The sequence below is a fragment of the Fusarium solani genome, assembly GCF_023522795.1.
Source record: "Fusarium solani strain SB1 chromosome Unknown bctg00000013, whole genome shotgun sequence".
NCBI lineage: Eukaryota > Fungi > Ascomycota > Sordariomycetes > Hypocreales > Nectriaceae > Fusarium > Fusarium solani.
The window spans coordinates 161,704-185,521 of record NW_027072145.1 but is presented as its reverse complement, the minus strand read 5'-3'; the positions used below and the strand labels follow the sequence as shown (position 1 = coordinate 185,521).

General features: G+C 51.9%; 4 protein-coding genes across 4 annotated transcripts; 3 read left to right on the top strand and 1 right to left on the bottom strand.

Moving 5' to 3' along the window:
- Positions 1 to 2,700: 2,700 nt before the first annotated feature.
- MRS44_016978 (uncharacterized protein) lies at positions 2,701 to 5,649 on the top strand (the record flags this gene model as incomplete). The annotated part of the gene is made up of 1 exon (XM_065617515.1): positions 2,701 to 5,649. The coding sequence occupies one exon, from the start codon at positions 2,701 to 2,703 to the stop codon at positions 5,647 to 5,649; it is 2,949 nt and encodes a 982-aa protein (XP_065473587.1).
- Positions 5,650 to 5,963: 314 nt separating this feature from the next.
- MRS44_016977 (uncharacterized protein) lies at positions 5,964 to 6,272 on the bottom strand (the record flags this gene model as incomplete). The annotated part of the gene is made up of 1 exon (XM_065617514.1): positions 5,964 to 6,272. One exon carries the CDS (start codon positions 6,270 to 6,272, stop codon positions 5,964 to 5,966), a length of 309 nt encoding a protein of 102 aa, XP_065473586.1.
- Positions 6,273 to 9,204: 2,932 nt separating this feature from the next.
- Positions 9,205 to 14,125, top strand: MRS44_016976 (uncharacterized protein; the record flags this gene model as incomplete). The annotated part of the gene is made up of 4 exons (XM_065617513.1): positions 9,205 to 12,292; positions 12,544 to 12,558; positions 12,981 to 13,960; positions 14,099 to 14,125. 4 exons carry the CDS (start codon positions 9,205 to 9,207, stop codon positions 14,123 to 14,125), a joined length of 4,110 nt encoding a protein of 1,369 aa, XP_065473585.1.
- A 3,833-nt stretch (positions 14,126 to 17,958) lies between these two features.
- MRS44_016975 (uncharacterized protein) lies at positions 17,959 to 23,004 on the top strand (the record flags this gene model as incomplete). Its single annotated transcript, XM_065617512.1, has 7 exons — positions 17,959 to 18,039; positions 18,084 to 18,338; positions 18,459 to 19,966; positions 21,045 to 21,866; positions 21,917 to 22,100; positions 22,200 to 22,908; positions 22,985 to 23,004. The coding sequence occupies 7 exons, from the start codon at positions 17,959 to 17,961 to the stop codon at positions 23,002 to 23,004; spliced, it is 3,579 nt and encodes a 1,192-aa protein (XP_065473584.1).
- Positions 23,005 to 23,818: the final 814 nt, after the last annotated feature.

Sequence of the window (23,818 nt, the reverse complement as noted above, 5' to 3'; positions counted from 1 at the left end):
GACTATGTTGGTGTTGAAGCCGGGCCATGCCAAGGCCAAACTCTGAAGTGTCGTGTCTGATTGCGGAAGTTGGAGCCGTTGTTCCTGGTGGAGGCTAAAGCTAAGTTGAAGCGCGATAGTAGTTGCGAGGATCTCGGATTTGGCTTGTCGGCGACCCGCTTAGCCACGCTTGGGCAGAGGAGGCAGAGGTCGGCTGGGAGGCGGGCCGGGACAAGGAGGAAGCTGCGATGGTCGCTGGGGGGCATGTTGGCTTGGGTTTCTGTTGTAGCTGGTGTAGCTTGAGTTGCTGTAGATGAGGAACTGAGGACTAGCAGTTGCTTAGTTGCTTGTCGGTGGTAATGTTTGTTGGTTCGTGTTTGTGAGTGGTGGTGTAAGTTGCTTGGTGGTGCAAGACTTGGGGTCGCGTGTTGCGATCAGAGCCAAACAACTATTCAAGGCGAGTCTATCTGGGTCGATAGTGAGAAATGACCTACTTTCGAAAAAGAGGCCAGGGAGATCACTGCTCTTTTATATTTCTGGCCTAGCCTAGTCTGCTGTTTGCGCTTCGCTAACATCAGGTGGCGGAAGGTCATTCGGGTGAAGCAACCCAGGGTGCAGGGCATGGTCCCAGCGACACAAGGGGTGGGCTGGCCTCGCACAAGGTACCGGTACGGACTTCATACATGAGCGGATATATCTAGTCCCCAGGTACCCGTTACATACAGCACACGTACATGCTAAACACATTTCCGCGTGCGCAGCAAGGCAGAAACTCAACAGTGCAGCATCATCTTGCACAAATGTATCAGGCGGCATCCCCGTCTGTCACAGACCCCCGCGGCCTATCATCGCACGTCCATTCCAATCCACGACCGTTGACGTCAGGCGAAAACCCTCGGTCATCCAACCCGCACAAAGTCGGCGACAGAAAGGTAAAATCCCAACACTGGCCCCTTAGGTTCCACCGCGCCTTGGAACGCATGGAAGCTCTGTGGAAAGCCTCCCTAGCTCCGAATTTCCCTTAGGGTGTCGGAAACGAGTGGAGAGGGCTGGGGAGCCCGGGCGCTGGTGACAGGGCCTGCGAGCTGAGACCAAAGGCTGACACCGTCGACCGTCGTACATTGCATACTGCAATTTAGAGGGAGCGTCAGGTGCACACTCGACAATAAGCTTTCCCCCGATGGACGATATGGCCAAATGCTGACCGCCGAAAGCAGCAATTCACTGCCCGGGCTTGGTGTGGGGATGCCCCCAGGCGGCCATGGTCACGGTCACAGCCACGTCAAATGCAGACAGGGCGTAGAATGAGACACGATTCCGGTTGCGGGGTCGGTCCATTCCTGGAGACGGCATAATCATTGATCATGTGTTGCGATGCGCTGTCTTGGATTGTCGCGGGTTGTTGGCTGTAAGTTCCTTTCCTTTTATCGTGTTAGACCAGGCACATCCGGATACGCTTCGTACCGACAATACCGTATCGCTCGCTAAGAATTGCTTGAAAGAACTAAACTACTTAGACCATATTGTGTAGATCGAGGTTCTCGAACGTCGCGCGGGCCCGCTGCTGGTCTACAGTACCTGCTCGGCTACTCATGCCCAAGTATCTGGACTAATAAGGTGTGGGGTGATATCTGGGTTAATACCTAGTGGGAAGGGGCCCTCAAGGCGACTGACAGGGGTGTGGCCGGCGAGACGCGCTAAGCTCTGTTGGCGAACGCGTTCCCCTGTCCAGTCCTGCAGACTCTCAACGCCCGCTTGTCAATCAATCATCACCACTTTCATCTCGAGCCTCACAGGCAACCTAATAAAAGTCTGACGCGCAAACTAGATTAGCCGGCATCGTTGGCTCGTCGCATGAGGGATTATTTGCGAAACATTCACTGGATTAGTGGGTTTACTTGTGCTATTAACCGCACCTGCTCGCTTTTCAGTTAGGACCTGTGCCTTTAGTTGGCCACGCGCGTCTTTCATTTAGGTTCTCAGGACTCAACCCAGGCAAACCTCCTTCCGACTGATAGGGCAAACTCGCAGATTGCGTCGCCCTTCCTTTTACTTTATTATCTAGCACGAGACCGTTTTCATTGCGGAATGGTGCAGGCAGCCGTGACTGAAGGAGAGGGATAATCCTAGAAAACTTTGATAAAGTTAGTCGCAGCCATGGCTCTAGGCCTAATTCCGGGTGCAGTTCCTGCTCTTAGTCCTGCTCATCCTCCCACATAACTCAAGGTAACCTACCTGACCCTGGACGATCTAAGCAATCCTGGGGATAATTCTTCTCTTCCACGACGATTACCATCGCCACAGCCGGCTCGTTTCGAGACGACTAATGCCCGATTTGTTCTGCACGATCCTGCTAGTGGTACCGGCTGCGCGCCCGTCAGTCCGCCTTAGAAACGACCTGGCCAAGGCCAATCTAGCTTTCATTCATTTGAGCCACCTCACCCGTCGCAACCGACGTTTAGGTTAGCGCAAAAGGCAACCACGTCAAATGATGAATGGGATGATGCCTAAGACATGCCGAGGTTATCTGGCGTGCGATCCCCCAACTTGGGGCATCGATAGGTGACGCCGACTTTGGAGTATTATTCCCCCAAAGCAACTAAAAATGCTAAAGCTATAAGCCCCAAGTATTAAACCCTGCGAAAGCCGGAATGGGATATCTCTCGCATCGTTTAAGCGTTAACCATATTTCGCTAAGATATTAAAGACGGACATGCACGCATGACGTCCTACATCATCGAATCCACTAAGGCTACGGAGCGCCGTGTTCTCACTGGTAATGATCTCTTTGCCGGCCTCAGCAGCAATCCTGCGTCAAGCGACGAGGCTGAAACCATGAGAATCAAATTCAAAGTAGTTGACCCTATATACTTTGATAAAATCGATACTAACATAAAAAAACAGGAACACTTCAGCCCCAAGAACAACAAACGTGAGGATCGCTATGAGGTTATGCGCATCCAGACCGACGAAGAGCGCGTTCCCCGGTATCGCTTTCACCACGTGGAAATCAAAAAGAACATCCTCACTCCAAATACGATGCTGACATTTGTTCCCCACCTGAGGGACCTTGAGAGCTCTGAGGAGTCAAAGTACAACGTTTGGTTGCAGGAGCTGGAGGACATTGACCGCAAATCCGGATTTAAGCCAATGAGTCGCGAGGAAAAAGTGCGCGTAACTGTCCGCTCGGAATTCGCCTCGACTGTCTCGCTCTACCTTGAAAACTGGCTGGACAGGCTCAGGCTTCCCGGTTGCGATAAATCAACCCTGATCCGGTACATGGCAAGTCGCGCACCCGATGATGCAGTCGCGCCCCGACAGAAGTCCGACATCCTCAATTCCCATCGCCTAGCCGAGTCCACTACCTACCCCCAGGCCAACAGAGCTGCCGAAATGTTCACGGAAGCATTTTACCGTGTATTCCACCAAAACCAGTCTTCGACGAAGCAGATTACGCTTCGAGACGTCCTCTTACTCGATGAGTCTGTCAACAGCATTATGGATACCAAACAGACGGCCAAGGATGGCTCCGACTCTCAATACGAGGACGAATTCAAGGCTGCCGAATTCAATCTGGGAACTTATTGTATTCTTGGCTGTCTCATCTGCTTCAGTCATTCCTGCGAGCATGGAGAGTATGATACTTCCAACTGCAAACGAAACCTTTCGATGCTTCCTCGCCTCTCAGATACCCTCAAGCGAAGAAGACGCATTCTGTCCGACAGGGCCAACATCGCCAACGGGCATCCTCTTAAACCGTGCAAACGCAACTGCTACCAAACATCGACCACTTCCGCGGTAAACTCTGCGCAGCGGCCTTGGACGCCGGAAGAGCACATCGTTATGCGATCCACGGTTGCGACAGCTGACCACAGTCGCGTCAAAAAGGATCCCTTCTGCATTGTGGCCCACCTTCTCGACCGCGACTGTCGCGATGTTTTCCACGAGTATGAACACCTCGGTATCAGACTGCCTCCGCCTGAGCCAGTCAGGAAGACGCCAACTAGGACGGTTTCATGGTATGATCGCTTCAAAAAGGCGCTCATTGGCGACTGGGAAAGTCGCACACGCAGCCAGGAGCATCAACAGCGTGGGCTGATTGAGCCCTGCTCTCACGAAGGACCATGTACCCTGGAAAATTGCATTTGCGTCCAGTACGGATATTTATGTGAGAAGTACTGCGAATGCACGGAGGAGAATTGCGCGTACAAATTCACTGGCTGCGCCTGCCATTCGCAAGGCAAAACTTGTCTTTCGAAACAAAAGGATAGACCATGTGTTTGTGTGCAGCTGAACCGCGAGTGCGATCCAGATCTCTGCGGTACTTGTGGCGTTCTCAAGAGGGCTGATCCTGAAAATGCCGAAGATGAACTCCTCCACGCGACTGGCTGCCAGAACTGTTCTTTACAGCGGGGTCTTACCAGGGCTCTCGCGTTAGGCCAAGGCCAGCTAGAGGGAGTTGGCTACGGGCTTTTCGCAGCTGAATTTATCGCACAGGGTGATTTCATCATCGAGTATGTTGGAGAACTCATCACCCATGACGAAGGCGTCCGGAGAGAGGCCAGACGCGGTGATGTATTCGATGAAGAATCTAACATCTCATACGTCTTTACGCTTCTCGAAAATGAAGGCATTTGGGTGGACGCGGCTATGTATGGCAACCTGAGCCGCTATATCAACCATGCGTCGGAGAAGTCAGACGGCGACAAGCGTGGCTGCAACATTACGCCTCGAATTCTTTACGTCAATGGCGAATACCGAATCAAATTCACTGCGACGCGTGACATTCAGGCTGGCGAGGAACTCTTCTTCAACTATGGCAAGAACTTCCCAAATCTGACCAAGAAGCTGCTCGACCATAAGGCGGGAGAGATGTCTGACCAGGCCAAGAAGCGGACACGCCGTCCAAATCGCGCCGATAATGGACAGGGAGTAGCAAGAAAAGCTCCCAAGTCTGACAAAAAGAATCCTGACAAGGGCAAGAAGGCCTCGCGTCAAGACCTTGAAGACGAGGACTCGGAAATGTACGAGTCGCCTGAATTCATACCGAAACTACCGCGAAAGCGGAAGCGAGAGGTACAGGATGACTCTAAGGAGGATGAGTATCATCTAACGGCAACAGATGCGGCTAGGTCTTGCGCCGGGTCTCCGTCAGCAACTGACTCGGACTTTGCGTTAGGGAAGGGTTCGGACAGGCTTCGAAAACGAGCACGTCAGCCTCTAAAGTCAGCAATGGCCGAGCATATGGGCAAGTCTCGAAGTGAGCCCAAGACACGGGGAAAACGGGGCGGAGCCAGACCCGGCAGTGGAAGGCCTAGAAAGTATTCGCACAGGGCGTCCAAGCCCGCTCCCGCCCCGATGTCCGAGCAATCAGTTGCCATGACACCAGATCGGCCTCATACTGAGTCTCCCGAAGTGACACAATCAGTGATGACGGCACTTGGCTTGTCAAGGCCGCAGGCCATGGATACTGACGACAGTTTAGAAGATATCGAGCACAGCGGTGGGTTTGGGGGAAATGCCATGTCTCGCAGCCACATGGACGACGACGGCGATGATGATGATGATGATCAAGATGTGTTCATCCGCAAGCGTGGTCGAGGGATGAGGAATCGACGACCACCGGCCAAGTCCAGGGACGATGGGGCTGGGTTAAGTGGGAACCAATGAAGCAAGCTGAACGAGGCTGGGAGGGACCCACGGTGACGGTAATGTTCGGGCACGTCGCAGGGACAAGGTCTGGGGAAGGGAAGAAGGCCCATTCCGTGAACGCGCTGTAGTTCACCGGCTTCTGTTCCATTCAGCCAACATCCTCTAAACCATGATAGCTTAACAGAGCACTTACATCGAAAATGGGAACCTCGAACAGGCGGAGGCTGATAGTTGTTGCCGGTTTTCGGATTCTTTCAAGAGAAGGCTCGGGCCGAGGAGTTGGGAGCGCACTGTGCAAGTATGTGGCAGCAAGATTGGCCAGGAAAGGGACTTCAATGTGTTCTGTTGACATTTATCGGGCATCTCAACCATGGTGCCTTTGGCACCTCGCTCCGATACACCGCTCTGGCTGCCTGGGTCTCGTGCTTGGGCTGGTCAAGCACGTTCGGATGGCAGCCCAGGAAGACCAGAGGCTCAGGCTCGTTCTCGCTTTTCTTGAGCGACAAAACCGCATGCGAGCCGCCGGCGACGAGGACGGAACCGAAGCCGGCCTGGTTGGGATCGATCTCACTGACTTTGGCATTGCTGCCAAAGTGGATGAGAGCAAGGTTGGTCTCCGAGAGCAAGGTTGGTCTCCGCATCTTTTTTTTGGGGGGGGGGGGGGGGGGGGCATTTCAGCGGGAGGAACCGCTCGAGGTCGACCAGCGAGAAAGGAGCTTCAGTGCCCCTAATATGCTCGCCCCTGGGTATAGCCCTCAGAGTTTCGAGATTGCAGGTGTCGAGGACGACAGCCGAGACTATCAGACTATGAAGTCCCATTTTGCTGGCATAAGCGATCTTCATTCAAAATGTCTCGGCATAGTCGAAGCTAGAGATAGAAAATTAGCAAAGATGATGCATGTGTTTTTTTCCCATCCCTAACCTCATGATATCCATCTATGGCCGTGGTAGACGACGTACCGGGTAGCGGCAGCTTGTTCAAAATACCGACAGTGAGTTCCGCCGGGTTTGTCCAGTATTCCCATAATCTCTATTGGTCAGAGACTAATAAGAGATACGGTTCCCTTTGTCAATTGGGGTGGTTTCATGCTTGCTTACTGGCATATGAGAAAATTTCAGCCCTGTCAGAGCAGTGACCGGGTTAGCCAGGGCCCTCGAAGCTACAGCCGGGCTTCCAGCACGAACAACATTCAAGCTGAAAGGATCGGCCATAAAAGTCCAAGCCGAGTATGATGATGGAAGGCTCAACGCCAACGCGCTAGAGCTTCAAGGAGTTCGTGTGACAGTCGAAGGTGCCAGATAGCTGCCAAATGTTCCAGTGACACTTACCAGGTCCAAGGCCTACTCGATTTCGGACAGGTTGGTATGCAACCCTGGTTTCTAATAGGGTTATCGCTATCTCAGACGCTGTGCAAGTCATAGGACATGAGTCTAATCCAATCGGCGGGGCCTCGATGCCCTTGAGATCAAAATGGCGAAGGTACCAGTACGAAGAGGGCGCAGGGCAGATAAAAGTAACGGGCTCCACAAGCGAAATGGTCGGTCAGTTTTACACCTCAAATCGCATTTTAAATAAAATAATCAAAAATCGAAACTAAGCTTAAAATAGCTTAAATTAGGTTCAGTAAACGCGGACGGCCCATTCGGGCAAGGCGCGCCCCCCCCACACACCAGCCCAACCGCACCTCACGTGACTCTATGTACATAAGACATCAACCTCCTACCACCCTGCGAACATGTATCTTCTGCTTCTTCCCATGCTCTGCCCGTTTGTATCCACCGTTTCCCCTCTTCTGCAAGCATCGCTGCCTTCAGACCAGCCCCCTTCGCCCATCCTGCCGCGTCATCGCTCTGATTTGGAATGAAGGTCTCCTGCCGCCGAGATTGACCGGCCATGGCGACGCTTGCATCGACCCCATGCCAGATTGCGGAGGGTATGAGAAATTCTACGATTCATGTTCCATTCTACCCTCTGATGCTATTTCCAGCTCTACTCTGCGTCTCGTACAGCTTCCCTTCCCGCCCTCTTCCCACGGAATCTAACAACGCCAACTGTCTAGAGGCGTTCCCCAGGTCGGGCTACCTCACAGCGCTGCGGTGCTTCTCGGGCAGCAGCAAAGCATCTCACAGCGATGTTTATCCTTTTGAGGCCTCCAACAGACGCCCAGCCAATGGAAGAAATGCCGCAGTGTCTCATCAATGCCCTTGATGCATGATGGAGGATGGTGCCATCTCGGACGTGGCTCCAGAGGCCTCTGGCACGAACTTGCTCCCCGATTGGTTCCCTCAGCGTAGAGTAGGCGATGTGTGTGATCACGACTCGCTTGACGGGGCTCGAGCCGCTATTTCCCTGTTCAGGGCTGCCGAGACTACCCGCCGCTTAGGGGGACGTTCCCTCGATTACTACCTGCTGATCCTCGGCTCACCCGTTCCTGTGCCGCTCGTGATGGCTCAGCAGCCTCAAAAACGGGGGAACCAGCATGCCTAGAGGGATGATTGGGTGAAGAGAAGGAGACGGGGACGGGCGCACTCCGGCGAGTTGTTGGTGTCGCACGCATGTCAACCTCGGTTGTCTCACTGCTGCAGGATCATGAGGGGTTTATGACGGCACCTAGAGCTCTTGAGTTCTCTGAATGGTTCGAGAAGTTCGTGGCTGAGGATGATCAGAATGTGCGGGCGCAGCGTTGAACTCCATCACGGTCAGATGGACGAGCTAATGCTGCCGGAAACTCCCATCCCGATGCAGCCTGACCAACTGGAGGTCACGCGTCGTGCGTGAACAGCCCAACAGCCATCAAGACCTGCCTCATATGGCATCTCCGAGAACTCTGCCTTGCCAGGGAGTGAGGTGGATCCCTGAAGATGTGCGAGAAGATGAAGCTAGGAGGGAATCATTTTTCTAGCATAGCTGTATTGGTGTGGCTCGGCAGTGGAGTGATTGGCACAAAGGAGAAGCGGTTACGTGTCTGCCTCCTCCATCCGACCCGCCCTAATCTTGACTTACAATGGAGACAGCAGGAAGACACTGGGCAGGGCTCCTGCCGTCCTTGCATGTATGGTGATACCTTCGTCCGTCCATCCACCATGCCTACGCTCATGCCCTTTCTCGGACTCCAGCCCTACTCCCGCGGCGTTCCGTTTAGCGTCGGCCCCAGAAGGTCGACAACGGCTACTCCACGAAGAGGTCAGCCTGTGCAACTGTATCTTCCCCTGCAATGGCGGCCCCTCCCCCTTTCTCTCCGGCGTGTTCCACCATGGCTCGTCCCACTTACTAATCTCCTGTATATATCGACGAAACCTTCAGATGCGCCCTGGTTTTACTCACATAGTGCGGTCACCACCACAATCCCACAGCCATGGCTCCTTCCAACCCAGACCCCGAGCCATATCACATCCTGCTCCCCCCTCTTACCTTAACTAGGTATAGACATGATCTCTCTATCGGCCCAGTTGCCAAGCTCTTACTCTGGCCGGGGTTTAACGACCCGCACACCCATTCAGCCCTCGAAGGTCCCGGTATCGGCTATCAGCGCCTTCACAGCAGCCTACCACTCACAAGAAGGATCGCCCATAATGTCACCCGATACCGTCGTTCCGACTACTAGTTCCTCAGTCCAACCGTCGCCTAAACCCATGCACGGTAGGAATGAGGACCCGTACTCCTACAACTTTCAGCTACCGGAGTCTATCCTATCTCGTAAGACGAGCAACGACTCACTAGATCGAAGCTTGGCTAGCTGCAACCCCAGCGCAATGCCCGAGGCCTCGCCTAAGAGTAGCAGCTTGATTCGCCGCTTCTCGAATCGCGCTCATCGGTTTGCCAGCATCAGACAACAATCTTCGGCAGCCCCTGCCAGCCTGAACCGTAGTATCGGGCCCAGCATCTTGCGCCGTCGGAGTGACAGCAACGCCACTGCCCCGCCACGGCCACCAGAGTATAACGCCGTGACTGACACTGACGAGGAGGCTGACGTGGTTCCGGATGGCAACATATCTCTCTTTGGCCTCGACGCAACCACTCACTCATCAAGCAACAATGACGCTGCCGGTTCAATTAATGGAAGTGGCAGTGCCAAGGCCGGACCCGTGTTGCCGGCCGAGCTTCGGAATGGTTGTGAAGTTCTCAAGGTGTCCAGGAGAAGTCGCACGAGACGGGTTAATCTTATGTATGAGACTGAATCCAACAAGCTCTCGTGGGACCCTGCTCGCCCACATAAATCCTTACACATCGATGAGATCAAAGAGATCCGAACTGGTCCTGATATTCAACAATACTGCCTTGACTTTGGAATGTCCGAATCGTGTGCGGATACCTGGTTCACCATCATCTATAACGTCCAAGGCAGCTCGAGGACCAAGCTTCTGCACATTGTCACCGATAATGAGGAAGTCTTGAACCGCTGGACTGGGTTCCTCGAGGCTACATTGACTTACCGGCAGGGATCAATGACCTCTCTCATGGCCTTCGACGATGGGGCCATGGTCCAGCATTGGCAGACTGAGATGACCAGGGAGTTCGGTCACCAGCCCCGTGATCCTGAGCAGGAGGAACTGGACATAGCCGGAGTCAAGCGTGTTTGCCAGAACCTTCGTATTTACAGCTCCCAGTGGACCCTGCAGACCAACTTCCGCCTATCCGATGTCCGACGACGTGAGAAGCTCAACTTTACCGAGTTCAAGGGTTTCATCCACCTAATGAAGCAGAGGCACGATGTTCAGCGAATCATTCGCAGCATTGTCGCTAAACCTGAGACTGGCATGACCTTTCCAGAGTTTCTAGCGTTCCTCCGCGATACCCAAGGGGAGGACGTTGATTCTAACCTTTCTATGTGGGAGAAGCAATTTGCCTACCTCAGCCGCCGATACCGACCTGATGCAGTTGAGACCACCGATGCGGCTGATGACATGCTGGTCATGTCCGAAGCCGCCTTTGTGAGGTACCTAACATCTGAGACAAACTCAGCGATTATACCGGAGCCGCAAAACTACACTCTTGACCGCCCCATGAACGAATATATCATCTCTAGCTCCCACAACACCTACCTCCTTGGTCGACAGGTAGCCGGTCAGTCCAGCGTCGAGGGCTACATCTCGGTTCTTATTCGAGGCTGCCGCTGTGTCGAGGTTGACTGCTGGGATGGCAACTCTGGGCAGCCCGAGGTCAACCACGGTCGCACCCTTACGACCTCGATTAGTTTCCGTGAGGTCATAGCCACGATCAATAAGTACGCCTTTGTTAAGTCGAGGTTCCCTCTCTGGATCTCCCTCGAGGTTCATTGCAACCCTAATCAGCAAGCCATCATGGTCAACATTATGAAGGAGGCCTTCGGCTCTCGACTGGTCACCGAGACGTTAGAAGACTGCTATGACAAGTTGCCTTCGCCCTCTGAGCTCATGGAACGCATCCTCATCAAGGTCAAGAAGCCGCAGAGCAAGCAGGAGCCTCCTGCCAGCAATTTCCGCGGCCGCCGACGAGGCAACAGCCTCAACTCACCACTGACTCGTTCCGTGACTGATGCCGCCATGTTGATGCCTTCGCAGTCGCTTCCTCAGAGCCTCATTCGTAGCCCTAGCCCTTCTTGTCGTCGGCCGGTCAGAAAGACTCGTGATAACACCATTACTGAAGGCGGGGTGCAAGGTAGGGCGAGTAGAAGCGCCAGTGACGATGACAGCGGCGGGGAGCGAAACTCACGAAAAACGTCTACCAAGATTGTTAAAGAGCTTGGCGATCTTGGCGTCTACTGTGCCGGTGTCAACTTTGCTGGCTTTGACGCCGCCGAGGCGAAGCAACCCAACCACATCTTCTCCTTCATGGAGTCGAGCTTTGCCAAGCACTTTCGCGCCAAGGAACAGAAGATAGCAGTCGACCTCCACAACCTGCGCTACATGATGCGAGTTTACCCTGATCGCACCCGAATCACCTCCAACAACTTTGATCCCCTCCTGTACTGGCGCCGCGGAATCCAGATGGTTGCGCTCAACTGGCAGACCTTCGACTTGGGTATGCAGATCAACCGCGCCATGTTTGACGGTGGCCAGGACTCCTCGGGCTACGCGCTTAAACCTGCGGAGCTACGGGACATCCAAGTGCTCCCATACAACCCCGAACTTCCTGGGGGCAAGAAGGAGCGCAGTGTTGTTTCATTCACCATCGATGTCATCTCGGCACAACGGCTTATGCGACCGGCCAGCCTTCCCGCCAACAAGGCGATGAACCCATACGTCGAGGTTGAGGTCTTCCACACCAGTGATAAACGGGAGAAGAGGAATGAGTCAGCCTTGCCTCGAGATCCTGACCCGCCGCAAAAGTTCCGGACGAATATCGTACGAGAGAACGGCTTCAACCCAATGTTTGATGGTCACTTCAAGTTCAAAGTCACGAAGAAACAACCCGATCTGGTCTTTGCTCGATGGTCTGTCAAACTCTCTAACGATGGCGAGAACTACAATGACAGACCGGCAGTGGCCACCTACACTGCTAAGCTTAGCAACCTTAAGCAAGGCTACCGCACCTTACCTCTTCTCAACGATGCTGGTGACCAGTACCTTTTCTCAAAGCTCTTCTGCAAGATCAAGATTGATTCGATTGAGAAGATGATGATCGACGCACCCCACCGCGCCCTAGATGGTTGCAGGATCAAGGGCCTGGGCGGGAAGGCCTGTAGTTGAATCAGCACCCGCCCCAGAAGCACGATGGAAAAGCCCAGCACAGAGAAGATCAGCTTTGATAGCTATCCAAGATCTATTTTTGCGGCTTCATCTGTATACTGTGTTTCTTCCCTGGACTTATTTTCTCTTTCCCGAAGTGGCCATCTTTTGACTTGTTCCTTCTATCTTGTCTTGAGCAACAACACCTTGATACCAGACTCATTCGCTATTCATGCTAAGACGTGCGTGCTAGCACTGAACAAGTGTTCGAGCACCTATGTAAGCGCGCTCTTTCTACCAGCATATAGATCCTGGCAAACTAGTGCCAGGACGGCTGGGCCAGCTCATGCATTCCTTCTCTCTAATTTCCTCCTCTTGAGATTTACGAGGAATATCAATTCTGTTTCCTATCCTGATCCTGCTGTTCTGCCACAACCGGTTTCTGCCAAGTCTTTAACAGAAATATGAAGATCTCTTAATTCGTGCCTCTCGCAAGATCGGCGGGCGTCTGCCCCACGAAATCTTTTATTGCTACATCTGCTCCTGCCTCTACCAACGCACTCACCTTATCATCTCTGTTGCTGCCGACGACCGAGGCTTCAATTTTCAACCCTTCGAGGTGCCGTGACGAGAACTTCTCATCAATTAGCTGTCCCAGAGCCCGCTGTTACTTTTCCAGCACTTTATACCCATTTCCCTAGTCAATAACTGGGTCAAGTACACCAATGACTGGGTCAGCAGCCTCATCCAAAGCGGCGTTATTGATAGCCAAGAACCCGAAATAATAGATCAGTCACGCCTCCACGCCTGGAAACCAACCACGGCTGCAGAGGTATACATCTGGCTTGCGATCCTTATTTATATGGGAGCCCATAGCGAAATAACGGTGGAAGACCATTGGAAGACCTCTCAGCTAGAGGATCAGCGGCCTGAACGCTCGATAATCAAGTTTATGACTTGCAATCGATTTCAGCTTCTTTATCGTAATATCGGCATCTTTGGCCTCACCAAATTCACCGACGGCGGCGGTGACGACTTCCCTATCGTCTTCCAATGCGTTGAGCCATGGTCTCAGCACGTTCAACTTGCAACAACAGAGCTCTGTGAGCCGGGCACGCATCTTGCCGTCGAAGAGGCTATGATACAATATACAGGAAGGAATAAGCAAGTTACATACGTACCTAATAAGCCTATCGACACAGGCTTCAAGGTGTGGATAGCCGCCCAGCTAGGCCTCTTCATGAGGTGGATATGGCACCAGCCCGGCGCAAAATACGGCCCTGTTGGAGTTCAGAAGAAGAAGCCGGCATCACAAAGAAAGAAAAGCAAGGGAAAGAGCAAGGGTCCTAGCACGGCTGATAAGGCCGACGAGGTTGAAGAAGTTATCTACGTGGCTACGGAAGCCGGGGCCAAGATCATAGCTCTCAACTCAACTCAAAGCGTCGTTATTGCCCTGATTAACCTACTGCCGATATCGACATATCACGTCTTCGTGGATAACCTCTTCTCGTCGCCAGACCTCTTCCGCTCCCTTCGCCAGCACGGTCACGGTGCAACCGGCACAGCCCGGCCTAACTGTGGCATCTACAAAGGTCTTGCAGAGGCCAAAAAGGCTTATAAGGCAGGGAAGTCAGGGTTCCAATTCAATGAGATCAAGGTCATCCCAACGGCTGATAATCAGGTAAGACAATCTAAACTTCTTCTTATCTACCATCCACAACCCCTCTTTCGGCACAACCCCTCTTTCGGCAAGCAAAATAAAAAAGCCACCACCAAAAATCACCAACTTTACTTACATAGAACTTGACCAAATTGATAGAAATGCGTCAAAATCTTCGTTTCATAAATAACGAATAGGTTCATCTATTGTACCCTGGGCTTTTTGACAAGCCGCCCTGATCGCGTGGTGAGTTGGCGGGGTATAGTTTCCTCTCTGACTTCGATGACAGAGCCAGCCTCCGATTCTGACTCCTGCTCGCTTGAACAGACCGATTCCAGTCTAACAGCCATATTTTGGGTCTCATCTTCTATTATAGCTTCTCCACCGGATAGGGTCTCCCCAAGAGTCATAAAACGTTTGTTAGGATTCGGCACCGCCTTCCTCTTCTTCCCTCTTTTCAAGCGAGCCAATTCTTCCTCTAGGCTAGCAATCCTCAGCGTATGCGCCGCTATTGTCTGCTGTTGAGCCTCAAAGCCCTTGGCTATTACGTGGTACCGTCTCCGCGTCTTTGGTGTTTTGTTTAGCCCGAGATCACGAATTTGACGGCTCGTTTGTGGTGTATCGTCCGAGTCAAAATACGGCGCGGGTTCGGGGGTTGCTCTTGGGTTGCCCTTTGGCCTATCTTGTTGGATTTCTGGATGCCTCAGTGCCTTGGTACGTGAAATCGGCCAGTTCCCAGTAACTCTCCAGCCGGAGAGTATGTTCTTCTTAGTCATGCCAACTTGACGAGCCTTGGCGTAGATCCTGATGAAGTTGACCTTGTCCATTGGAGTGGAATCAGTCAATGAAGCGAACTTTTCCAACTCTCGTCGATATGCGGCCTTGGAGGCATTGAATACTCCATTGTCAAGTGGTTGGAGTCCATGAGAGCAGTGTGCTGGCAGATAGCAACAATAAACGTTGTTCAAAAAGCACGTGGCCATCCATTCATCCTTCCGTCGCTCAGTAGTGATCTTGAACCGAGGTAAACGAAGAACATACCGTTGCGTGGCTCCCATGACCATCTAAAATGATCAGTCTCGCATCAGAGTCGTCAGCTGGCATTGTCTGGGGTAGATAAACTCTTTCAAGCCATTCAACGCCAATGTGGTCGTCAGTCCATCCGTTAGGCGAAGTTATGTAATACCAGTCTGCTATCTTCTTAAATTCTTCAAGAAACCACTGTTTCTGCAGTTCTTTCCCCTTGAAGATTATGCCTGGAATCAAAGCGCGGCCGTCAGCAGTGATGGCTTCGATAAATGAAGTCCAATTCCGAGTTTGTGGTCCTTTGAGAAATGCCTTCCGCTTCGGGTCCGCGCTTCCAACAACCAGGCTATCTAGGCCTAAATAAAGAGAATTAGTCGGTCGAATTTCAAAGAATGGCAAGGAATGTAGGTATATGCTTGCCGAAACCAGTCATAATACCTCCTTCATCAACGTTGACGGTGTTTTCGGGCTTGATCCAGCCGTACTGGCCCTCCCTGATATCAAAGTACCAATGAACCGCTTTGGGTGTGAAAGAGTCGAACCTCTTGGCTTCTTGACGTCTACCCATCTTGGTCTTTAGATCTGCGCGGCGACTGATAAACTTGATCACCCAGTTGCGTCCTAAGTCGGGATGTTCGCCCTGCTGTCTCAACAGGCCCATGACACAGGCGCGAATCTGACTGTGGGACGGAGCGTAGCCCAAGGACTCCTGCCGGAGTATCCAGGCAGCCAATCTATCCTCTTGGTTCTTGGATAAGCGTCGATGAGGGTGGATCTGCTCTTTAACGGCCCCGCGGCCGTTAAGTCTATCGACTAGAGTGCTTCGAGGCACTCCCCGTCTCTGAGCGGCTTGAGGAGGTGAAACGCCATCATCAGTAACATCCAAGATAGCCTCTGCCATGTTTTCCTCTGTATATTTCCATCGAGGTCTCGACCTAGGCATTTTCTCGTCGTTGTCGCAGATAAAGGTCAAAAAACACGGGAAAGAGCGGTGAGGAGTTTGATGATTAAACCAACAGTATTTCCATAACACAGCATGCATAGATCACATACCCCGCACAGCCTAAGAGAGCTAAAGTCGTTAACTCCAATCATTTCTATAATCAATAGAGGCATTATCTCCTAAGTAGCTATTTACTTTGGCCAATTCTGGTATAAGTGAAGTTGGTGAGCTTTGGTGAAGCTTTTTTTATTTTGCTTGCCGAAAGAGGGGTTGTGCCGAAAGAGGGGTTGTGGATGGTAGCTGCTAATTAGTCGACTCCTTCCTTAGGTTAACTAAATCGCGTGGAAGGATAATGCCCTCGTATTGTTCCTTTCAACTGTGTTCACCGGCGATGAGACGACTGAGCGTTGGAGGAAGAGACCGTCAACGAAGACCCCAACGGCACGGCCAATACAGCGCTTTTTTGGTGGTGAGCCAGTCAAGCTTATATCGATCCCTACAATCGCTGCTTCTTACAACGACGAAATGAATCATGTTGACCGAGGCGACCAAAGAAGGTCATATCTTGGCTTTGATCATCCTATCCGCCGGGGCGCTTGGCAGGCTATTGCTTGGACTTTCTTACTAGATGTGGTCCTTGTGAATAGCTTTGTCTTACAGCTACACGGCCAGCCAGATTGGAACCGTTATGAAAACCAGAAGAAGTGGAGGGAACGCCTCTACAACGAGGTGTTCAAGGCCTTCCATCCGCAAAGTCAGTTAAGGAAGCTTTTTCGAGCCGGGGACGAATTTATGCCTGTTGCATAGCATAAATTCGTCCGAAGAGGAAAAAAATCAGAATGCCTCGCTTATCAAGGGCTTCAATTAGGGCAGCCGAGGTCAAGAATCTCAAGGAAGCCGTTGGCGCCGGTCAGTCGTAATAAAAGGAGACGTCAATCAATTTGGGGATGTGAGCAGTGTAATGTAGCAATTTGTAACTCGAGAGATTGCGGGGACTTCTATCATAGGCTAAAATAGGTGGAGGATTAGGTACCTTTGATCCGATGCATTTTAATTGGCTGCAACCCCCTGCCGTGACCTGGCGGGAGGTCCTCGACATTTGAAGGGATACTCTCAATCCATATACCGAGCCGTGATCGAAGAGTCACAGGGAAATCAGAGGATCTGAAGGCTCGTTCCGAAAGGCATTGGCGGGCCCGCAGGGACCGGTCTGCTGTTTTGATAGACGCACTACTGCCTGAAAGCCAAGCCTGCAGCCACACCAAAGCGGCAATGCGTCTTGTCATTCGATCTGCACGTTGCCTTGAATTAGCTGAGGTGACTGGTGGTTGCAACGGCGCGTGATCCACTGTGATAAGTTTGAGGGGTACACGAGCAGGAAGCAGTAATCGCTTGACCCCACTTGTGTTATGGCTGTCACATGGTCAAAAACGAAGACCACACACCACAGAGTTGCGAAGTTATCACTGAGACACTATGCTACTGCATTGATCAGATAAGCGGTGGTAGTATTTATCAGCTAGCCTCACTCTTATCAGGGAGTGTGCAATATCTGCAATCTTAAGCGAGATCAAGCCGTATGCCCATATCTCATGTTCCAGATTAGTCGTGGAAGGGTACTGGTAAGCCATGCAATGAGCTGCATTATCTCCGATTACTTTGCTTGTTCAACCCCGCGATTTGGCGTATGCTGGTTGGATATACGAGTCTGCGTGCATGCCTTTGCACGTTGCAGCGATTCTGAGTATTCCGAATGGCTAAGCTTAGGCTGGGAACCCCACCACCTCAGGGATGGGAGGAGCAGTGCCGGGCTCCATTACGTTGTCGCGGCTTGGAAGTGCAGAATTGCTACAGGTTTCTGAACAGATAAAATGCGGCGCAGTTCTCCGCTTACGGACTGATTGAAGTGCTGCCGTCTCATCCAGCCTTCAGAACCATTTCAACACAACAAGCCTGCAAATCTCAAGCGACAATATTCTTGAAAAGCTACAGCAGAGTAAACATCGTCATCCAAGTTACAAATCTTTTCACAGCCTCGACTGCAGCACAAATGGAGCGGAGTATGCCGCAAGAAAACCTACCGCTTGTGCCTAGCGGTCCTCAGGCGACTGATGATATGAACGATCCGGTCGTTCGTATCCGCGCAAGCGTCCACAAGAAAAGATTACAACGCAGCTAGTCGCTATTCAAACCGCCCAGGTGGAACAGCAGAAGTCTTTGGATTTCATCAAGAATCTGAGATGCCTATATTTTACGGACTCGCCAAGGCACCGCAACACGAATCGCAGGCGTGCACGCTCCACCCGCTCGACTCTAAGGCTGAGAACTATCAATGCCTTCAAGGAACCACGATACGTCGCTCTATCCTACACATGGCGGCGACCTCCAGAAGAATTAGGTGTTCCTGAAGGAGGTTACATGGTTGAAAGCGTAGCTTCGTCTTGAGCGAAGCCGTCCAGCGTAAGAGATACGGTTTTTGTTCGCATGAAAAAGTACATGGAGTACGTTGGTGCCGAATACCTCTGGATCGATAAACACTGCATTGATCAGGAAGAGGGAGAAGCGAAAGAAATAGGAATGCAAGCAATGGATCGGGTCTACAGCTTGAGCAAATACCCAGTTGCATTACTGGCAAGACCAGTTAAGACCCCGCATCAACTTCAGTTGCTTATAGAGATTCTCTCTGGCGACCTTGTGGTGCGATGGGAGAAACGATATTGGCTCTCGTCATCAACGTCGTGGCAAAGGGCCCTACAAGCGCTTCGACTTTTAAACTACCTGACATCAGACATGTGGTTCTCACGAGGCTGGACGTACCAGGAAAACTACCGCGCTAAAACGAAGATGACGCTTCTTGTTCCCCATTCCCCGAACCTCAATGATAAGAAGCCACACGGCCTTCTAGGATCCTTGGATGGGGAACTCTGTATCAATTCAGTCAACTTCCACGAACAAGCAACAATGCTTTGTCTGGCCTATCAAAGCCATCAGCCGCCTCCACCTTACTTGGGCAACATCCTTTCGAGAGCTGGGAAGTATACCATCTTACTCCAGTCCGGTGATCTCGGCTGTGACGATTCGGCCCCGGTATCCATGACCCCGCAAATTATTGAGGATGTCACAGGCCGCGAGCTCGATAGAGATTGGGACCGCCTGGCTATCATCGCCAACTGTTGCCAGTATATCAATCGACTAGACAGCAGGGAGCTTCAACAAAGCGGATATAGCCTCAGTCTATCCTTGCTCACGCTCTGTCTTGTGAATGGGGAGATACTATCCAACCACCCTGCAGAAGGTGTAAACGCTGGGGCGGCAAGGGCAGCACCTTTCACTGACATTCTCCACATGCACTTCTTTGATGGATTGGAATGTCCTGAGCCTACAGGAAAGCTCACATTCAACAAAGGGTGCCGATTCTCTAGTGTGATCCTAGCCGAAGAGGGTGTCAAGACTGAGGGTCATCTCTGGCGACTGGACGAAGAGATCCCAACCAACGGTTTCCATCGCCATGTTTGGCATAAAAGAACGAAGCGTAACAGGCCTGGTCGACAACGCAGAGCGCTACGGCCGCTGAGATGGTTGGCTTTCCAGGCTGCCAATCGCCGCCTTCGCATTCTCTCCGAAAGGCTGCACAGCATCGTGGATTTACACCATCCAGCAACCTTCGCTGCGGAATGGCAGAAGCGCATGGCGACTAAAATTGAAGAAGCCATTTATCGGGGGAAAACACTCTGCACAGCGACATTGCTCGGCCCTGGGCCCCGGGGAGTTGCTATCTTCATTATCGAGTCTGGCGAAGATGGCAGCGAGAGGAGTGGAGGCTGTGGGACGGGGTTTGGAAGTAGCCCAGACAATGACTATCGCTCTCCGATTGCCGGGCTTAAGAGAAGAGGTAAGGATGCAGATGCAATGCTTCTTGAAGAAGAACTGAAATCAGGCTATGTGTTCACATCGTTTCAGCCTGAGCGACGGGATTCTGAAGGGTTTTATTACAACGACATCGATAGGCATGTTTCTCTCGAGGTTGATTGCTTTGATCTTGAGATGCAATATGGGCAGTGTCCAAAATTATTTACGAAGCGGTGGATTCACGGGCTGTGTTTTTTCCATGGCTGCTCTCCACGGCATGTTGTATTTCCTTGGCCGGCTTCATTGCGAGATTTATAAGGAAGATCACACTCTTTCGCCACGGTTACCTCTTTCGTTGCTAGTTGAATGCTAGATGTTGAAATTTTAAGTGGGCTAGACTCCTTCTCTGCAGCCTTGATGCTAAAGAGACGATATCCCCGTCATTTCCAAGATAGCAGGCCAGGTAGAAGGTTCTTTGTCGCATATCAGCACTGTCGCACACACGGCATAGCCCACCGGATTATACTCGGAATTTCCGTTCCACACGGATTTCCGTCTTCTATATAAGACAGCAACGTCATTCTCTTTTGTATAGTACAATTGCTCCTTAGATAATTCTCATCAATTGACTGGTGCCGTCAATGATCCCTGTGGAGCCAGTTGTCTGACACTGGGTCCTGGGCGGAGGCAAATCTGAAGGAAGATTCCCCCTTTTTCCTACTCTCGCTCTATCACGGTATAGCCTTAGCCAGATGAACATACACCACCCTTGGATCGTCAGAAACGTATCTTGGCTATTTAATTTTGAAGCTATCCAGACCTTCTGCTAATTATAGTCCAAAATGTCCGAGACCGCTTTAAAAGGCAGCCTTGCTGGCAGCGCGTCGTCATCGCCACCACCCGCATTTCCTCGTCTCGGACCCCGGCCTAAGAGCATCGCCAAGCAGTATGATGCAGCTTTGGCTTTAGCCTCGACTACCGATTCTTCCGTTGACGACATTTACAAGATTACTTGAGGCCAACCTTGAGGCCAACGACGTTTCGTTATTGCAAGCCTCTTAGATAGGAGGAAGAGCAGGGGCCGGCGAAGCTGGATCGGAAACCATGGCTGGTTCCTAGCAGAATTGAGGAGAGACAATACATCTAGCGGGGATATCTGGTGTTGCCGGCTCTGTGATGATAAGGGCACACCGCGATTTTTCAATGCTCAGTCGACATCTTCGGCACAAGCCCATCTTTACAAGTTGGCGGTCCTTCCCTTTTCCTGGGTATTACTAACAGTTTCAGAGCTCACAGGATCACCGAGACCTTCGGACCGGGTTCATCTGACGATTCGTCGGTCCTCGATCTTCAAAGAAGCGCATCCAAGAAACGGCCAGCTCCTTCTTCCTTAGTTCTTCCCCGAGCGAAGATGGCACGGATCAGAGAGCTCTCAGTTGGCTATATTGTTGATTCTAATCTCCCCTTTACTACCTTCGAGAGTGACTACCTACAAGAGTTGTTCCGTCAGCTAGGCCCTGATCTTTATATCCAGGTGCCCTGGGGTCGAACTGCAGCAAAGAAAGATCTAGAGGATATACTCTCCTTAAAGAAAGCGGCCGTCAAGGAGGGACTCGACAAGGCTATTACCCAGGTACATATCAGCTTCGATCTCTGGACCTCTCCAAACAGACTAGTTTTCATTTCGATCTTTGGTCACTATATTGATCAGAGCAACTTATACCAAAGCCGGCTGCTGGCTTTCAGGTGGCAGATCGGGTCTCACGCCGGCGAGAATATCGCCTACACTATAAGGAATGTCGTCCGTGATTGGGGGATCGATTCGAAGCTTGGGGTCTCGATCTGTGATAATGCCACCAGCAACGATGTTTGCTTGCGAAGCCTCTACACAACTCTCGATGCCTCGATGACTCGAGCGGATACGGAGGCACGAAGGATGCGATGTTTCGGGCATATTCTAAACCTTGTTGCCCAAGCTTTCCTCTATGGCGATGATGCAGCTTCTTTCGAACTTCAATCTGAGGCTTATGGCATGCTGGAGCGGGTTGAAGAAGACCTCGAACACTGGCGAGCTAAGGGTCCAGTTGGGAAGCTTCATAATATCGTCAGGTTCATCCGAGCTCTCCGCAACGCACCGAAGCATTCAAAGCACATGCCAGGGAGCAGGAGGAGGCAGACATTTATAAGCTTGCAGAAGAATCAACGGCCGAGCTTGAAGTCATACAGAACAACGCTACGAGATGGAATTCGACCTATATGATGATCGAACGCGCCTTGATCAAGCAGTCTGGGCTCAATAGCTTCATTCAAGAGCTAGAGCTGGCAGCAGACGCCTCAAGAAAGGTTCCTACAGCTGACATCCTGACCTCTGATGACTAGAAGGTCCTCAGGGAAGTTAGTCATATCTTGGAGCCGATCTATAATATGACGATGAGAACACAGGGATGGGGTACAAGCGGGGGTCACGGCCGGCTCTGGGAGGTCATGACAGGGATGGAGTTTATTCTGGAACATCTCGAAGACCGGAGGGTTCTCTACGAGGATGAAACTGCTCATCTAGCTGCGGAAGTAAGGCATACGATCCAGGGAGAGGAGACCGAACCAGCTACGGGTGTGAAATCAACACCTGCGCGACCATCAGCAGTCGGACAAACCCGAGAGCGACCCTCACGCCAGCCACGACTACCATCACGGCTTCAGGGGTATGAGATCACGCCGTTACGCCGCCGTCGCGAAACAGCTCTTCCGGCCCATCCACTTGCCAGCCCACGGTTTAATGAAGATGCCCTCCCTGCACATTCTCGAGAGGACTACCTACAGGGCGATGCTCGTTCCGTGAGCAATATTGCTAGTATGGAGGGCCAAGAGCGTGCAAGTATTCGGGCAAGCATCAATAATGCTTGGATTAAGCTTAACGAGTACTACACTCTCCTCGGGCGATCGCCTCTGTTTGCGGCCTCTGTTGTTCTAAATCCGGACCTTGGCCTCCGGTGGCTCGAGACTAACTGGACCTCCCCAGAGCAGCTACAATGGCTTCGGGATGCAAAGGATGGCATCAAAGGCTACTTTGAGCGTTGGTACTCAAACGACGATGATGCCTCTGAGGAGAGTATTTTCGCCACGCCCTCGTTAACGCCCCGACCTGAGCAAAGTAGGTTTGAGCAGTGGGTAAAAAGCCGGCAGCCTAAGTTCTCAGCAACAGGTAGTGAACTTGAACGATACTACAGGCTTGAACCGGAGCAGGTGAATGATCCTATTCAGTGGTGGATTGATCATAGGAACGCTTTCCCGCGTTTAAGTAGATTTGCATTAGACGTCCTTGCTATTCCGGCCATGGCAACTGACTGTGAGAGAGCATTCAGTCTTGCGAAGCTTACAGTCACCTCACAGCGGCATTCCCTGCTTGGATCGAGCATTGAGTCGGTTCAATTACTGAAGAACTGGATCAGGGGAGGGCGTGTTACTCTAGGGGGCTTATGCTTGAGCAACAAGGCCAGTTAGAACCTAGGGCAGGATCCTGAGGATGGGGATAGCTTCACGTGGCCTATGATATATCAGATATCTATCAATCAATCAATCAGATCAGATATAGAGGGCAAATTATCAGTTCAGATCAGATTTGGGTCCTGATCTGATTTGATTGATCTGACGGCAGCCCTGCGCCCCGACCAGTTTGGGCTCGCTCGCTTTAAGCCCATCGTAGGCCTCATTCCAAAGTCGCTCTTGTAGGCTCGGCAGCGATGAGGTGTAGGTAGGTGGAGAAGGCGTTGGCTGAGATGTCGGTTGAGTAGTTGGTTGGGATACAGGCCGAGACGGTGTTGGCGAAGGTGTTGGTGGTGAAAGAGCCGAGGCGGGTTCCTGAGGAGCGGCCTGAAAAAACCTTCTGGTCCTGGATTTCGCCTTCCCAAAAAACCTAGGCGCCATCTTCACCGAGAGGGCGCGTTGGTCTTATTGTGCGATATGATGGCATCAGCGAGATGGCTTCTCCGATCGATGAGTCGGGACGGCGATGGAGCGATGGATTGCCATCACTGACGAGGCGGGACAACGCAACATATTTG